Source organism: Heloderma suspectum, chromosome 6 (assembly GCF_057233095.1).
Source record: "Heloderma suspectum isolate Gila_16-S chromosome 6, 16-S_ref, whole genome shotgun sequence".
NCBI classification, from domain to species: domain Eukaryota; kingdom Metazoa; phylum Chordata; class Lepidosauria; order Squamata; family Helodermatidae; genus Heloderma; species Heloderma suspectum.
In genome coordinates, this window is record NC_139463.1 from 83,147,622 (window position 1) to 83,165,779 (window position 18,158).

The window sequence follows — 18,158 nt, forward strand, 5'->3', positions numbered from 1 at the left end:
AAGTAGACAGTGCATCCAGTGAGTACTAATGTGAAGAAGACCATAAGGTGGGGAAGACAAGTTGAGAAGGCTTTTCCCCTTTCCTTCCTTCTCCAGCCTCTCCCTCAGAAACTGAGAAACAAACCCCTCAGGAAATGGCTGCATTGATTTTGGGACAGCTGTACCCACTGTACCACAAGCTTCAGTCCTGTTACTCCCTCTGGGTTCCAGAGAAACTCAATGTGCTCAATTGGTTCTCTCAACCCACTTGCAGGAGAAATAACCAGGATATAAATATAATAAAGGTAGCACAAAATCAAAGAACATGTGGGAATTTGGATTTGTAAACTAATTAAGATTTATTTTAAACATGAACAATGATAAGTTATTATTCTTAATCAATGCTTGTTGCTAACTTCCCTACCTACTCTACCCTCCTAATATCCCAGACAAAAAACCCACTACCTAGATGTTGCTTCTTCATTCCCTAACCCCCATCTGACTCCTGCCAGTTCATTCCTTTTATAACTTCAGAATCCTCACACACCTACCAGCCTCTCCCACCTTTCATTCATTCTCTGACACATCATTAACCCTATCTTGCCTAAGTCAGGTTTAGCGAGGAAAACTCAAACATTCATATGATAGGTATACGTTACAGGGCCCAAGCCAGATCTGCAGTTAGAGTATGTATGTGCCCACAGTTGCATACCCAAATCCAGATGGGGAGAATCGCATGTCTGGGACCAGACCCATGTTCTCTTGGTCCTGTATTGCTTTATGAAGCACCCGAACCTTACTGTATTGTTAGAGGAATCTGCCTGTGAGTTGACACAAGGCAGTTGGTACTTAACATGATGGTGGGATAAACAGTGAGGGAAGATGCATCATAAGACATTGCAGGACCAGGGCAACATGGAACACCTTTGCTGACCAAAGGTATGGGTCAATAGAAAGGGCATTGTAAGCAAGCACAATCTGTGAGATTGCACAACATCATCACTGATGCACATCAGTTAAAGCATCAGCCTTAGCTTCCAATTTCCTGGCTTTGTGGAGGTTGAGCCAACATGACATACCTGAATGGAGGTCTTGAGTTGGCAGATTATTTGATCACCAAATTTCCATGTGTGTGTTTTTTTTAAAGAAAATGTATTATCACAATGTTGGCAATCCCAACCTGTCCCCAATGTATTTTAATCTGCTTTCTTGCAAGATTATCTATACGGGATTATAAATGCTTAATTTACAGGATGCTTGATTTCATTTCAATATCACAATCCTAAAACCTCAGGGAGATCTTCATGGATAGCAAAGTCAGTTCTCTGAAGACATGTTAACAGAATCACCCTCTCTGTCACCTTCCACATGCACAAAGCAATGATAATAGTGATGGAGAGGGTGGAGATAGCAAACTCATCCCTGCTTCCCTCCCTCATGTGTAGAGATTATGACAAGAATGGCTGAACAGGACTCGATTCTCACAGCCATCTTAATTAGCATACATCGAGTTCGAATGCATGTTCTCTGTAATGTGTGAATATGCCCCTAGTGTGAGACACGATGCTTGCAAGTCCTTCTCCTTCCACACAGAAAGTGGGAGCATGGATCAGGGGCCTGGCACTGCAATTCTTCTTTCAGAAAGGAGGTGTTGCCCTTATTTTCGTTGGGCAACACGTTGCCCTTATTTTCCCCGTAGTCTACGTAATCTTTACGTAGACTACAGCGACCAAATAAGGAACTTGAATGGCAGCTCCCTATGGGGCCGCCATTAGCCATATGTGCTTTTTTTTAAAAAAAGTCACCCATGATAGGCTACGTGACGATTTACGTAGCCTATCATGGCTGACTTTGCAAATCTAGCCGTGATAGTCTACGTTAATCGTCATGTAGCCTATCATGGGGGCAGTTTTTTTTTTTACTTTTATTGGAATGGCGGTGGTGGCAGCCGGTCGAAAGACCGGCTGCTGCCTCTGCCCCTGTCGAAGACTTGACGAACCGCCGCCGGGACCCGCTGCTGGGAGGGACATTCGGGAAAGGTAAGTCCCATCCTGGGGGGGTGCGGGGTGCGGGGGGTGCGGAGAATTTCTCCCCGAAACTACTTTGGGGGGCCGAACACGTTGGCACTCGGCCCCCCAAAGTTTCGGGGAGAAATTCTCCCCCATCCCTAGCGCAATGTCCTTAGCAGTAGCATTTCACCACCACTCAATACTGCCGATAGAACTCAGTGGAATTCAATAGGTTTATAATGTCAAGGTCTCCTTTAGTCATAAAGCATAACTCAGTGCCAACTCACATGTGGCGACTGGCATAGCACACGTCAACTCAACCCAACGCCCTGTCAAAACCAAAGGAAAATGCCAGCAGTTTTACTTGTTGAAAGTAATTTCAGCTTTTTCAAGAACATCCCATATTTTGCTGGCATATAGAGTTTTAGGAAATACACCAAGATATTCACATGACTGATTTTGAATTACTTTCCCAAGTTCTTACATGTTTAACTAAGCATGTTTAAAATCCACATCTACCAAAAAATGCATTTCTAGATGAGCTCCTTCTCTCCAATAATTTTGACAAGGCAATTTTGATCTCCTTGTTTCTCATGCTGTAGATTACTGGATTCAGAAAGGGTGGAAACATGGAATATATCATGGTAACTGCCAAATCCAAATGTGATGGAACATTGGAGCTGGGTCTGAGGTAGGCAAAGGATGCAGTGAGCACTAATGTGGTGAAGACCATGAGGTGGGGAAGGCAAGTTGAGAAGGCTTTTTTCCTTCCCTGCACGGAGGGCATCCTTAACACTGCCCTGAAGATGTGCACATAGGTGACAATAACAAAACCAAAGCATCCCAATGAAACGACAACACTTAATACAACCATTCCCATTTCAACTAGATTTAACTCAGAACAGGAGAGCTTAAGCAAATGTGGAATTTCACAGAAAAACTGATTGACAACACTGGAGCAAAATGGAGTTGCAAAGGTGCCACTGGCATGTAAAACTCCATACAGAAGGCCACCGATCCACACCATAGCAACCATTTCACTGCAGGCTCTCCTGTCCATCACCATCTGATATTGTAGTGGATTACAAATGGCAACATACCGATCATATGCCATGACTGTGAGGAGGAAGAAGTCAGATCCTACAAAGAAGATGAACAAGAGGACCTGAGCAACGCATCCTGAATAAGAAATGTGTCTACTATTCATGAGGGAATTGGCCATGGACTTGGGGATAATCACTGAAACTGAACTAAGGTCAAGGAAGGCGAGGTTCATGAGAAAGAAGTACATGGGGGTGTGCAGGTGATGGTCAAAGGCTACCACAGAGATGATGAGAAGGTTCCCTGTTAGAGTTGCCAAGTACAAAACCAGGAACACAAGGAAGTGGAGAATCCGCTGTTCCTGAGACTCTGAGAAGTCCAGGAGCAGGAACTCTGACACGGAGGATTGATTACTCATAGCTTGCTCCTTACTAAGAGGCATGTCAACTGTGGAACAAAACAAAAGGACATCTCCTAAAATGACATGTCAACATTACAGGAAGGAAAGCTGCACTTGTTGAAAGTGCCATTAAAAATAAAATATAATAGTAATTATTCTAATTGCTACAATATGCAGATGACATTTTCGACAATTACTCAGCTTTCAGGAAATATAATCCCTTTAAAAAAATCTTACAATTTACATATTTGGGGGAAAAATCACCAGCAGAGGAATTCTTATGCAATCAATTAAAAAAAAAATGAAAAGGTCTCCCAGCCACAAAAGGTTTATAAAGTGCAGGTGAAACGTGCTGTTCTCAGAAACTCAAACCAGATTCAGAAGGGATAATAATCAGAGAAGTTAGGTGTTGAAGCGGAGGAGGTCACTATCCCTAATCTCTGCCATAGGCTTCTTTGGAGTGCAAATAACCCTTGTCCCCTACTTTCCTATTCAGCTTCAGACTCAGAGTGGATGTCATCTAGGGATGGCAGAGAATTCCGCCATGGATCACGGTGAGGCCGAATGCCAGTGTATTCGGCCCCCCGAACTCCGTGGCGGACGGGACTGCCACCCCTCCGCCACCCCATGGATCCCCCCCCCGGGACGAGACTCACCTGGGGCGGTTCTTCTGGGCGGCGGCTCCAACAGCAGCTGCGGTGGTGGAGGCCGGTCTTCCGACCAGCTGCCGCCGCCACCATTTCTACTCCTGTAAAAAAAAGAAAGAAAGAAAAAGAAAGACGTGATAGGCTACGTAAAGATTTACGTAGTCTATCATGACTAGGTTTAAAAAACCCACATACAACATGATAGGCTACGTAAATTTTTATGTAGCCTATCATGGCTGGGTGGGTTAAAAAACAAAATGGCCACCGCCATTTGCGTTCCTTATTTTTGCCCTTTTAATCTACGTAAATATTTACGTAGACTATGATGGCAAAAATCAAGGGGAACACAAATAGTGTAGTGGGTGCTATTTGCGTCCCTTTTTGATTCCCCATTTTAGCCTATGTATAGGCTAAAACAGGGAATCAAAAAGGGATGGAAATAGCGCCCGCTACGCTATTTGTGTTCCCCTTGATTTTTGCCGTCATAGTCTACGTAAATATTTACATAGATTAAGAGGGCAAAAATAAGGAACGCAAATGGTGGCGGCCATAGCTGCCGCCATTTGCGTACGCTGTTTTTTTTTTTTACCCAGAGCCCTCCGCAGCCAGAAATCCGGCTGCAGACAGCTCTGGCCTGGTTGGGCCTGGCTGGCTGGTCCGCGGAGCTGCCGTGGAGCACAGCCAGCCGTGGAGGATTCCAGGCGGGAGGAATGGAGCGCCTCCCCCCCCATCGAGGATTCCGGGGGGAGGGACGGAACGCCTCCCCCCCACCATCAACATAATCCGCGAACAGGTAAGTGACTTTCGTACATCCCTAAATTGACCTCAGGCTCTCTTTGGCAGAATTTGGAATACGCATCACCTGGGAAAACACTGGCAGACAGGCTGGCAGAGTGGGTTTTTCAGTAACGTCCTTTTTTAAGCACACACAAAATGAGTATTTTTTTATTTATTTTATATTTTAAACTTAAAAAAAAATTACCCACACCACACCTGCCAAATTTCAGACAGTTTTTGATTAAAGAAATGATGCAAGTGAACTGAAGGAACTGTGAGTATACCAAAGTGCACATCATTATCCAGTTTATGTTTATATATGCAGCTGGCAATCTGGTTAGGCACCAGAAACCTCCATCTGGTGGACCCATACTTCCCCCACCCCATCTCCTCCTCCTGCCTAAGCCTCTTGGGGCTGACAGATGGAGAGCCTGCAGGAGTTCTGGCACTACCAATCTTCTGCTGGCCCCTCTGGGGTGTCCTCTGTGGGCAAGACCGATGGGGGCTGCCTCCTTCAGTGCAGGAGCAGGCTGCTGGTGGTATGGTGCCCTGGCATTAGGGATGGCGGAGAATTTCTCCCCGAAACTTCGGGGGGCTGAGCGCCAACGTGTTCGGCCCCCCGAACAAGTTTCGGGGAGAAATCCTCCGCACCCCCCCGCACCCCGCACCCCCCCCGGGACGGGACTTACCTTCCCTGAATGTCCCTCCCGGCGGCGGGTCCGGCTGGCGGTTCGTCCGGTGTTCGAGCGGGGCGGGAGCGGCAGCCGGTCTTTCGACCGGCTGCCGCCCTCGCCATTGCAATGAAAGAAAAAAAAAAACACGTCCCCTGATAGGCTACGTGACGATTCACGTAGCCTATCACGGCAAGATTTGCAAAGTCAGCCATGATAGGCTACGTGAATCGTCACGTAGCCTATCACGGGTGACTTAAAAAAAAAAAAGCGCGTACGCGAATGGCGGCCCCCATAGGGAGCCGCCATTCCCCTTCCTTATTTGGTCGCTGTAGTCTATGTCAATGTTTACGTAGACTACGGCGAAAATAAGGGCAACGCAAATAGCGTTGCCCTTATTTTCGCCGTAGTCTACGTAAACATTTACGTAGACTACAGCAACTAAATAAGGAACGCGAATGGCGGCTCCCTATGGGGGCCGCCATTCGCGTACGCGCTTTTTTTTTTTTTTTAAGTTACCCGTGATAGGCTACGTGACGATTCACATAGCCTATCACGGCTGACTTTCCAGATCTAGCCGTGATAGGCTACGTGAATCGTCACGTAGCCTATCAGGGGACGTTGTTTGTTTTTTTTTTTTACTTTCGTGTTCGCGGCCGGGCGAGGCGGGAAGCCTCCTCCCCGGCCTGAATTTCGGCCGGGCGAGGCGGGAAGCCTCCCCCCCCGGCCTGAATTTTGGCCGGGCGAGGCGGGAAGCCTCCCCCCCCCGGCCTGAACTTCGCGGGGGGAGCAGCGAAGTGCTCCCCCCCACCGCGAACAAGCTGCGAGAAAAGGTAAGTGACTTTCGTTCACCCCTACCTGGCATTTCCCCCTTGCTCAGGCATGCCTCGAAGTGGCGACAGACAGCAGTGCTGGGATCAACTCCTACCTCAAATTGGTCCTACCCGATGTTGCCCTTATATTTCTGTGGAGACGGAGACTGCCTGCCTAAACACTAAACTACCTAAAATCAATGGGAGGGTGTGGGCTATAATCCAAACAGAAGAGAAAGGTATTTTGTTTTGTTTTTTAAAGGAAAAGGCAGAGATCAAAAATGGGAAGGGAAGGAATAGAGGAATCAAGAATTGGGGGTGGGGGAGGCAGCCAAGAAAAAGTACAGGGAAGTACTATATATTTCATTTTATTTTTTAAATAAAAAAAATCTAGACAGAATAAAGTAAGGGCAAACTGATGGTTGAGAGAGAATTGAGAATGGTGTGTGCATGGGAGGGGGGATACAGAATGTGGCAAGGCAAGTAAAGTAAAATTTTGTGTTGTTTTTAAATGAACAAACAAGAATGAGAGGTGCAACCTATTAGGGAAGGGTGGGGGGGGAGACAAAGAACATAGAGGAAACTCAAATGAAGTACTAAATGTTTTGGTGTTTAAAGAAATAATCTACAAAAGAAAGATAATAGTTCAGCTGGGAAGGGGAAAGAGCAGTACAAACACACACACACACACACACACACACACACACCTCTAGCCAAATAAATTCAGATAGAATACATTATCCAGCTAAACCACCAGAATGAGCATATGCAGACATTTTTCTCCAAATTTATTCAGTATTCCACCCACCCATCCTCCATGACCACTGTCACCGATTGGAGACTGCTGGGTTACGTTCATCCCTAATTTGGCAATTAGAGCTGCCATTCGCCAAAGCTCACTCACTCCTCCTCCTCCTCCTCTCCCCATCCCTGCTCCCTCCTCCCCTTCTCCCCCTCCCTGATCTCTCTCAGGTTGATACATTTGGAGCCAGCCTGTCTGGGATGCTCAGAAGGCATCAAAAGAGCTATGAATCTCCAAGGCAGATGAGGCACCTTGTCAATGAGCCACTTGGCTGTGGGGTTCCTCTGTGTTGTTCTGATCTGCCTTGTATCATGCCAAGGCACCTCTGAATCAGCCCGCTTCATCTCGTTATTCAGGCTTCGGACCAAAGCAGTGCACAGCCCTCCTTACATCCCCTTGGTTTCATCACCATCATCATAACAACAACAACAAAACGTCTTTAGTATATGAGAATTTATCATGTACTATTGCAGTATAACAACTATGTAATGTTATTTTATCAACATTCATATCCCTGTCTAGGAGATGGGGAGAAAAGCTCAGGTCAGGTCCCTTCTGGGCTCACAGGTTGTAGTCTTAAGCACTATACCACCTGAACCCTATCCTAAAAACAAACAAAGCAAATGCACGCGCATGCACACGCACACGCACACGCACACACACACACACACACAAATCAAAAAAGCAAAACAAAAGATAGGGGTGATGTGTAGAAATAAAATGAATGACTGAAGGATGAAGCATACAAAAATAGATATTCTCATTCAATGACTTACTTTTCAATTTTCATTCATAATTTTTCTGTCCACTTCACATGAAATTCTCTATTATTATCTCAAGATAATTTTGTGAGAAGTGTAACAGCAATTTCATACTTTCCTTTGAGCCAGCCAAACTGTATAGAGCTGATACAAAAATATTGGTAATAAGCATTTAAAATACAAGTGGAAGACATATATTAATATCTCTATGGGGCTTGGAGAACCTTATTCTCAAGAGTACAATGAAACCAAGTAGAAGAGAGAAAAGTGATCTCTTGAGACCTAAATTTTCCTTTGCATGTACTGCTGAAACAAAAATAATAAATTAATAAATACCTGAGTTACGATGAAATAGAAAATATGATAACTCATGAGAAGAAAAGTCTCACTGTTGTTATCTTACTTATTTATTGCTATTTTTCACACCCTTCAATAAGACACTCCTATCACAAACACAAAAATCCTGAAGTGTGTGCAATATAACTGTTAATATACACCCCTTACAATATTTTGGACTTCATGTTTGCACTCTGCATGCCATAAAATATTAGATATGAATTCTCCCATACCCCAAAACCATCACTTAGAGAATGTTCAGCATGGTAGAAAGTGGGGATGTACATCAGATTTGGCTGAGGCCCAAGATGACCTGTCCCCTGTGAACTGTCCCTGGTGCTTCTGGTAGGGATGTATGAAAGTCACTTACTGTTTCGCGGATCTGCATCACGGTGGGGGGGAGGCGCTCTGTCCCTCCCCCCAGAATCCTGCCCGGCTGGCTCCACTCCGCGGGGATTCCGCGGAGCTGCCGGCCGGCTCCGCCTGCAGCCAGACATCCAGCCACTGGGCAGCAGGGACGCAAATGGCGGCGGCCGCTGCTGTTTCCATCCCTGTACTTAACCGTGATAGGCTATGTACATATTTACGTAGCCTATCATGGCAAAGTAAAAAAAAATGCGTACGCAAATGGCAGCAGCTATGGCAGTTTCCAAAGTCAGCCATGATAGGCTACGTAAATCGTTACGTAGCCTATCACGGGTGACTTTGAAAAAAAAAAAAGTGTGTACGCAAACAGCAGCGCCCATGGGCACAGCCATTTGCATACGCGCTTTTTTTTTTTCAAAGTCACCCATGATAGGCTACGTAACAATTTATGTAGCCTATCATGGCTGACTTTGGAAATCTAGCCATGATAGGCTACGTAAATCATTACGTAGCCTTAGGGATGGGGGAGAATTTCTCCCCGAAACTTTGGGGGGCCGAGCGCCAACTAGGGGTGGACGAAAGTCACTTACCTTTTCTCGCAGCTTGTTCGCGGTGGGGGGGAGCGCTTCACTGCTCCCCCGCGAAGTTCAGGCCGGGGGGGGAGGCTTCCCGCCTCGCCCGGCCAAAATTCAGGCCGGGGAGGAGGCGCCTCGCCTCGCCCGGCCGCGAACGCGGAAGTAAAAAAAAAAAAACGCCCCCTGATAGGCTATGTGACGATTCACGTAGCCTATCACGGCTAGATCTGCAAAGTCAGCCATGATAGGCTACGTGAATTGTCACGTAGCCTATCACGGGTGACTTAAAAAAAAAAAAAAAAGCGCGTACGCGAATGGCGGCCCCCATAGGGAGCCGCCATTCGCGTTCCTTATTTAGTTGCTGTAGTCTATGTAAATGTTTACGTAGACTACGGCGAAAATAAGGGCAACGCAAATAGCTCCCGCCCCGCTCGAACACGCGACGAACCGCCAGCCGGACCCGCCACCGGGAGGGACATTCAGGGAAGGTAAGTCCCGTCCCGGGGGGGGTGCGGGGTGCGGGGGGGTGCGGAGGATTTCTCCCCGAAACTTGTTTGGGGGGCCGAGCACATTGGCGCTCGGCCCCCCGAAGTTTCGGGGAGAAATTCTCCGCCATCCCTAGCGCCAACGCATTCAGTCCTCCAAAGGTTGTTCAGGGAGAACTTCTCTGCCCCCCCGCCCCCCCCGGGATGGGACTTACCTTTGGCGAATGTCCCTCCCGGCGGCGGGTCCTGGCGGCGGTTCATCGGCCTTTAGTCGGGGGCGGGGGTGGCTGCCGCCGCCGCCATTAGAAAGTGTAAAAAAACAACAACAACCCCGTGATAGGCTACGTAACGATTTACATAGCCTATCACCGCTAGATTTCCAAAGTCAGCCGTGATAGGCTACGTAAATCGTTACGTAGCCTATCACGGGTGACTTTGAAGAAAAAAAAAGCTCATATGGAAATGGTGGTACCCATAGGGCGCTGCCATTTGCGTTCCTTATTTGTCCCGGTAGTCTACGTAAAGATTTATGTAGACTACGCTGTAGTCTATAATCTAGTCTACTATATAGTCTACATAAATTTTTACGTAGACTACTGGGACCAAATAAGGAACGCAAATGGCGGCGCCCATAGGCCACCGCCATTTGCATACGTGCTTTTTTTTTATTTTCAAAGTCACCCGTGATAGGCTACGGAACGATTAACGTAGCCTATCATGGCTGACTTTGGGAATCTAGCCGTCATAGGCTACGTTAATCGTTACGTAGCCTATCACGGGGTTTTGGGGTTTTTTTTACACTTTGTTTCGCGGCCGGGGAGACGGGGCGCTTCTCCCCGGCCTGAACTTTGGCCAGGCGAGGTGGGAAGCCTCCCCCCCCAGCCTGAATTTCGGCTGGGCGAGGCGGGATGGCTCACCCCCTTCGCCTGGACTTCGGGGGGAGAAGCGAAGCACCTCCCCCCCACCGCGAAGCACCCCTGTGAAAAGGTAAGTGACTTTTGTACTTCCCTAATTGCCACCACCATTTGTCTTCTCTATTCAAAAAAGCCTTACACATTTCCAAGCATCATAACTCCGTAGCCTTTGCACATATTCTTCTGAAATTTTCAGAATTTGAAATTAGAATAGCGTTGCCCTTATTTTCGCCATAGTCTACGTAAATCTTTATGTAGACTACAGGGACCAAATAAGGAACGCGAATGGTGGCTCTCTATGGGGGCCGCCATTTGCGTTCGCTTTTTTTTTTTTAAGTCACCCGTGATAGGCTACGTGATGATTAACGTAGCCTATCACAGCTGACTTTGCAGATCTAGCCATGATAGGCTACGTAAATCGTTACGTAGCCTATCACGGGGCTTTTTTTTTTTTTTTTTTGAAGTTCGTGGCTGGGGAGATGGGGTGCTTCTCCCTGGCCTGAATTTCGGCCGGGCGAGGCGGGAAGCCTCCCCCCCAGCCTGAATTTCGGCCAGGCGAGGCGGAAAGCCTCCCCCCCAGCCTGAACTTCGGGGGGAGAAGCGAAGCACCTCCCCCCCACCGTGAAGCAAGCTGCGAGACCAGGTAAGTGACTTTCATACATCCCTCAGTCTACGTAAATGTTTACGTAGACTACACATGCCAAAATAAGGAACGCTTTTCATGTGTCAAAATAAGGAACGTACACACTTTTTTTCCCCCCAAAGTCAGCTGTGATAGGCTACGTAAACATTTACGTAGCCTATCACGGTGTTTTTTAATAATCTAGCCGTGATAGGCTACGTAAATGTTTACGTAGCCTATCACATTTGCTTGTTTTTGGGGTTTTTTTTACTTGATGGTGGCAGCCGGTTGGAAGACCGGGTGCCGACGCCGCCAAACCGCCACCAAACTGCCGCCAAACTGCCGCCAAACCGCCGCCAAACCGCTGCCAAACCGCCGCCAAACCGCCGCCAAACTGCCGCCACCAGAGACATTTGACCAAGGTAAGTCCCATCCCAGGGGGGGGGGACGGGGGGGCGCAGACCGTTTCTCCACCAATTTCGGGGGGCTGAATGCACTGGCATTCGGCCTCTCTGAGATTCGAGGAGAAATTCTCTGACATCCCTATGTTGGAATAAGAAGGTAATTAATAGAAATACTATGTGTCTCATGCTTTTTCAGCACTGTCTTGCAATGTGGACATATTGATTTGGTGGACCACCACACAAGCACACACACACACACACACACACACACACATATGGACACAGGAACACAAGAGCAAAACAAAAGCAGAACTACCTAAGCAAATAAAAGGTTTTTTATTATTTATTTTTTTATATTTAATTATTGTTTAGGGAAGGCAGGTAAAGTTCAAGAGATACAGGAGGATGGTAGAGGCAATAAGATAAGAGCCAAGAGCAAGCAAATAATAGAAAACCCTTCTTTAAGTTCTGTGTTGGGAGGATCAAGAGAGAAAAGAAACAGATGGATCACTTCAGAACTGTGGGTGGGTAGGTGGGGATTCCAAACACTAAACATGCAGGCTGCTCTAGTGTGCCTTGATTTCAGAATTTAGAAAGGAAGAAAAAAAAAACTAAATGGTTGAATATTATTTCGGGATGGGGGTGGGTGTAGGAACATGCCCAGAAGTCAATGTCTATTTTTAAAAATCAAAATAAGACTGGATTTTTAAAAAGCTAGAAAAGACAGAGTTGGAAGACAAAAAGGACACAGAATGGAATGGAACAAGAAGCTGTGAGGGTCTAAATTAAACACACAAAATGGAAACTTCGCAGAGTCCCCAGACGAACACCTCATGCAATGATGGTAAGGTGTGTGTGGGGGAGGTAGCATAGCAATGAGCAAAGCAAAATCTATGTTTCTTTGAAAAAGAAATTGAAGAGATGAATACACACAATGAAACAGTGGGAGGATGACAGAAATAGAAGGCAGCTGCAATGGGTGCCCAGAAAACAAACAGTCCCAAAGGGGCAGCTCATGCAAGGAGCGAAGGAGAAATCCCACGACAACCTAGCTGTTTGTTTGCTTTTAAAAATCTAGAAAATTTTGATAGCAATTGAGAACAAAGGAATAGAAAGAGGAACTGCAAGGACTGCATGCACACACACACACACACACAGACACACACACACACACACACACACCAGATCATCTAACCATACGCCAGCCCTCTCCCAAAGACATAGCTTGTGCAATAAATGAACACAGCCATTCACCAAACTATTAGATCTCCCTCTGATTGGAGACTGCTGGGGTAGGTTCTAGCTGAGAGTTCCCATTCGCCAAAGCACACTCCCTCCTCCTCCACTCGCCTTTCTGCCTCCCCCCACCTCTTGCATCTACTCACCTTCCCCCTCCCTCCTCCTCCTCCTCCTCCTCCTCCTGCTTCTCTGCAGGAGCTTTCAGAAGTTGATACATTTTGGAGACAGCCTGTCTGGACTGCTCAGGCATTCAGAAGAGCTTCTAATATAAGAGGTGGGGGAGCTGCTTCGCCTTCTGGTACCTCAGTTCTGTGCTGATCTGCTTCGTATCACGAGGTGCCTCCTCCAAATCAGTCTGCTTTGCCTCATTATTCATGCTTCGTGATGAGGCATTGCACGGCCCTATTTTATTCCACATGAACTGCTGTACATATCCTTCTGAAACTTTGCAGGGCTATTAATTAGCCACACTTCTAGGCTGGCTGCAACTTTCAGAACAATGGTCTACAAAGTACATTGGGAGATAAGTCCACCCTCTTTTGGAGACTATCAAAATGTCAAGGCTGCTCTTGCACAAACTCCCCTGCAGCTGTCATTCGGAATTTGGTGGCTCAATCCCATGAGAAAGTCCAGTATCTCTAATTCAAATCTGCAAAGAAATCAAAAGTCATATTGGTGAGTAGCACAAGATTCCCTCAACCATTTTTTTTCCTGAAATTTGGCAGGCTTATTCCATCCAGAGTGGATACTACATTTGAAAATAACATCCAAATCTGACAAGGAGAACAGCAATTATAACCATTAAAAAAAAAAAATCCATGGTACTCAAAGGGAGGGATGAAGCCTGAGATTTCTCAGCTTTCAGTCTTGTCCAGTGCCCAAGTCAAAGCGGTTGGCCTCCAAATATGTACAAGGCAAATTGGAACATTTTCTGAAGGCTCAAATCATTGTAGGGGTGTACAGATTACTCGCCCCATCCCGGTCCGGGGCTTTCGTGGTGGGGGGGAGGTGATCCGTCCCTCCCCTTGGAATCCTCCCCGGCCAGCTTCGCTCTGCGGTGGGTCCACGGAGCTGCTGGCTGTGGCCGCCCGCACCCGAACCTCCGTCTGTTTCCGGGCTGTAGCTGCAAATGGCGGCCACATAGCAGCCGCCATTTGCATCCCTGCGTTAGCCATGATAGGCTACGTATATATATATGTAGCCTATCAAGGAAAAGAGCAGGGACGCAAATGGTGGCCGCTACGCCATTTGAATCCCTGCCTTTTGCCGTGATAGGCTACATAAATATATACGTAGCCTATCATGGCTAAAGCAGGGACACAAATGGCATAGTGGTTGTGATTTGCGTCCCTGCTCTTTGCCGTGATAGGCTATGTAAATACTTATGCAGCCTGTCACGGCTAAAGTAGGGAGGGAAATGGCGGGTGCAGACCGGGGCAGCCATTCGCGCCGCAGACGAGGGCAGCGGATGGCAGACAAAAGGTAGGGTCTGTCCCGGGGAAATTTCGCGGGGTGGCTGGGGGGATTGCTCCATTCTGCCACAGACTTCAGGGGGCTGGATTCTAAAGAATCCAGCTTCACTGGTGTCTGTGGCGGAATTCTCTAACATCCCTGAATCACTGTCCAATTCAAATCTGGGAGTTTGTGCACACCTCAGGTAGAATGTAGTAGGGATGAATGGAACAATTACCTTCCGTTCCATTCTGTTTCCACGGTAAGGGGGAGGCGCTCCATCCCTCCCCCCGGAATCCTCAACGGGGGGAGGCAATCTGGTCCTCCACCCTGGAATCCTGCTCGGCCGGCTCCACTCCGTGGCCAAGCCATGGAGCCGCCGGCCAGCTCCAGCCGCCCACAGCCAGACATCCGGCTGCTGGGCAGCCTTGCAGGGACACAAATGGCTGCTGTCGTAGGCGCCGCCATTTGCATCCCTGTACTTAGCTGTGATAGGCTACGTAAATATTTACGTAGCCTAACACGGCAGGGGGGAAAAAAACCCAACGTATGCAAATGACTGTAGCCACCACCATTTGCGTACGCTGGGCTTCCCCCCCCCCCGCCTTGATAGGCTACGTAAATACTTACGTAGTCTATCACGGCCTGTGCAGAGACGCAAATGGCGTCCCTGCATTAGCCGTGATAGGCTATGTAAGTATTTACGTAGCCTATCACGGCTATGAAGAGGAAGAAGCGAATGGCAGCCACAGGACAGCCGCCATTCGCAAAGCAGTGCGGACGGGAGCAGGTAAATGCTCCGTTTCGCATGCCTTTCGTGGGTTGGGGGGTGGGGGCTTCATTCCACGATGGATTTTGGGGGGCCTAATGCACTGGCATTCGGCCTCACTGAGATCCATCATGGAATTCTCCGACATCCCTAGAAATTAGAGGATCATAGAATCATAGACTAGTAGGGTTGGAAGGGGCCTACAAGGCCATCGAGTCCAACCCCCTGCTCAGTGCAGGAATCCAAGTCACAGCATCCCTGACAAATGGCTGTCCAGGCTCACTTTGAAGGCCTCCAGTGTGGGAGAGCCCACCACCTCCCCAGGTAATTGGTTCCATTGTCGTATTGCTCTAACAGTAACTTGAGCCCATTATTCCGTGTCCTGTACTCTGGGATGATCAAGAAGAGATCCTGGCCTTCCTCTCTGTGACAACCTTTCAAGTACTTGAAGTGCACTATCCCAGCGCTCCAGTCTATCCAGATCACTTTGAATTTTGTTTCTGTCTTCCAAAGTATTAGCTATCCCGCTCAATTTTGTGTCATCTGCAAATCTGATCAGCATTCCCTGCACCTCCTCCTCCAAGTCATTAATAAAAATGTTGAAGAGCACGGGGGCCAGGACTGAGCCCTGCGGTACCCCACTCGTTACCTCTCCCCCAGTTTGAGAAGGTCCCATTGATAAGCACTCTTTGAGTCCGATTCTGTAGACAACTGTGGATCCACCGGATCATTGTTTCATCGAGCCCACTTTGAGCTAGTTTGCTCATCAGGCTATCATGGGGCACTTTGTCGAAAGCTTTGCTGAAGTCGAGGTATATGATGTCTACAGCATTCCCATGGTCTACAAGGGAGGTTACTTGATCAAAAAATGTGATCAGATTCATCTGGCAGGACTTGTTTTTGACAAATCCATGTTGGTTTCGAGTAATCACGGCATTGTTTTCAAGGTGCTTACAGATGGATTGCTTTATAATCTGCTACCGAATTTTCCCAGGGATTGATGTCAGACTAACTGGTTTGTAGTTCCCAGGTTCCTTCTTTTTATCATTTTTGAAGATAGGGACAACATTAGCCCTCCTCCAGTCATCTGGCACTTCCCCCGTCCTCCATGATTTCTCAAAGAGAATAGACAGTGGTTCTGAGAGTTCTTCTGCCAGTTCCTTTATTACTCTAGGGTGCAGTTCATCTGGCCCTGGAGATCTGAACTCATTCAAAGTAGTTAGGTGTTCCTTGACCATATGCCTATCAATCTCAAGCTGCAAGTCTGCCCCTTCAGCCTGTACTTCACCTTTGCCAGGGGGGTCATAGACCCTCTTTTGGGAGAAACCTGAGCCAAAGTAGGAATTGAGCACCTCTGCCTTTTCTTTGTCATCTGTTATTGTTTTGCCATCCTTATTTAATAGCTGAACAACCATTCCTTTCCTCTGTCTTTTACTATGCATGTAGCTGAAGAAAGCTTTTTTGTTGCTTTTAGCATCCCTCGCTAACCTCAGCTCATTCTCAGCTTTAGCCTTCCTGACACCATCCCTGCAATTCTGTGCTACCTGCCTGTACTCTTCCTTTGTTACTTGGCCTTCTTTCCACTTCCTATATGTGTCCTTTTTTGTTTTCAGGTCATCCCTAAGCTTTTTGTGAAGCCATATTGGCTTCTTCTGTTGTCTTCCACCTTTTCTTCTTGTTGGAATTGTTTGTGATTGTGCCTTGAGAATTTCCTTTTTTAAAAGCTCCCACCCATCTTGGACTCCTTTTCTCATTACTGTCGATTGCAATGGGACCTTACTGATCATTGTTCTGAGTTTATTAAAATCAGCTTTCCGAAAATTCAGGGTACACGTTTTGCTTCCCTTAGAACCAAGACCTCAAGTACAACATGGTCACTTTCCCCCGGAGTTCCTGTACTGCTACTTTATCCACTAAGTCATCTCTGTTGGTTAGGATCAAGGATAGCCAATCCTCTAGTTCCTTCCTCTACTTTCTGTAGGAGGAATTTATCCACCACACAAGTCAGGAATTTCCTGGAGGAGCCATCTTTCTCTCACCCATAATCATTTTAGTGATTCATTTTTGGATTAAGCTTCAGTTTACTGGTCCTCAACCAGATTCTGGTTCAGAGGATTAGAAAAAGCATATATGGGAGTCATCTGTGCAAACATGGTACTGAGAAACACAAAAAGAGAGAGAGCAGATTGTAGAGAATGTACTTCTTGGAAGGCCAACCTGACCATTAAGCGGGATGAAATGGTCTGCTTCAGGCAGACAATTGTGGATAAGATTACAGTACATTAGGCAAATTGTTAATTATTTGGACTATTATGATATTTTTTATTACCAGAAGGTAGCTGCCCTTGTGGTTTTCTGGTTTATTGACCAAAATGGACATAACTTTCTCTGTTTATCTAACTCCAGAAGAGCCTGCTGCATTTTCAGCTAGAATATAATCCAGATACTAAAGGGTAATTGGTAGGTCACAGTACACAACCCTATCATATTGCTCCTGTTTAACTTCTTGCAACCCCTCCCATCCATGAATGGATTTCATAGAATCATAGAATAATAGGGTTGGAAGGGGCCTGCAAGACCATCGAATCCAACCCCCTGCTCAATGCAGAAATCCAAGTCAGAGCATCCCCGACAGATGGCTGTCCAGCGTCATCTTGAATGCCTCCAGTGTGGGAGAGCCCTGGGTCATTGGTTCCATTGTCATATTGCTCTAACAGTTAGGAAGTTTTTCCTGATGTTGAGCCAGAATATGGCTTCCTGTATCTTGAGACCATTATTCCATGTCCTGCATTCTGGGATGATCAAGAAGAGATCCTGGCCTTCCTCTCTGTGACAACCTTTCAAGCACTTGAAGAGCACTATCCTATCTCCCCTCAGTCTTCCCTTCTCAAGGCTAAACATGCCCAGTTCTTTCAGTCTCTCTTCATAGGCCTTTGTTTCCAGTCCCCTGATCATCTTCGTTGCCCTCCTCTGAACCCTCTCCAGCTTGTATGCATCCTTCTTAAAGTGTGGTGCCCAGAAATGGACATAGTACTCCAGATGAGTCCTAACCGGTGCTGAGTAAAGGGGAACTAGTACGTCCCGAGATTTGGAAGTT

The 18,158-nt window shown here is 47.0% G+C and overlaps 1 protein-coding gene across 1 annotated transcript; it reads right to left on the reverse strand.

The window, feature by feature from the left end:
- Window positions 1-2,490: 2,490 nt before the first annotated feature.
- On the reverse strand, window positions 2,491-3,471 carry LOC146341548 (olfactory receptor 14A16-like). Its single transcript, XM_084807529.1, has one exon. The coding sequence runs from the start codon at window positions 3,469-3,471 to the stop codon at window positions 2,491-2,493; it is 981 nt and encodes a 326-aa protein (XP_084663655.1).
- Between the last annotated feature and the right edge of the window lie 14,687 nt (window positions 3,472-18,158).

Bases quoted from the DNA above. Each gene is read 5' to 3' on its own strand.
- LOC146341548 (XM_084807529.1), bottom strand. From the start codon at position 3,471: ATGCCTCTTAGTAAGGAGCAAGCTATGAGTAATCAATCCTCCGTGTCA.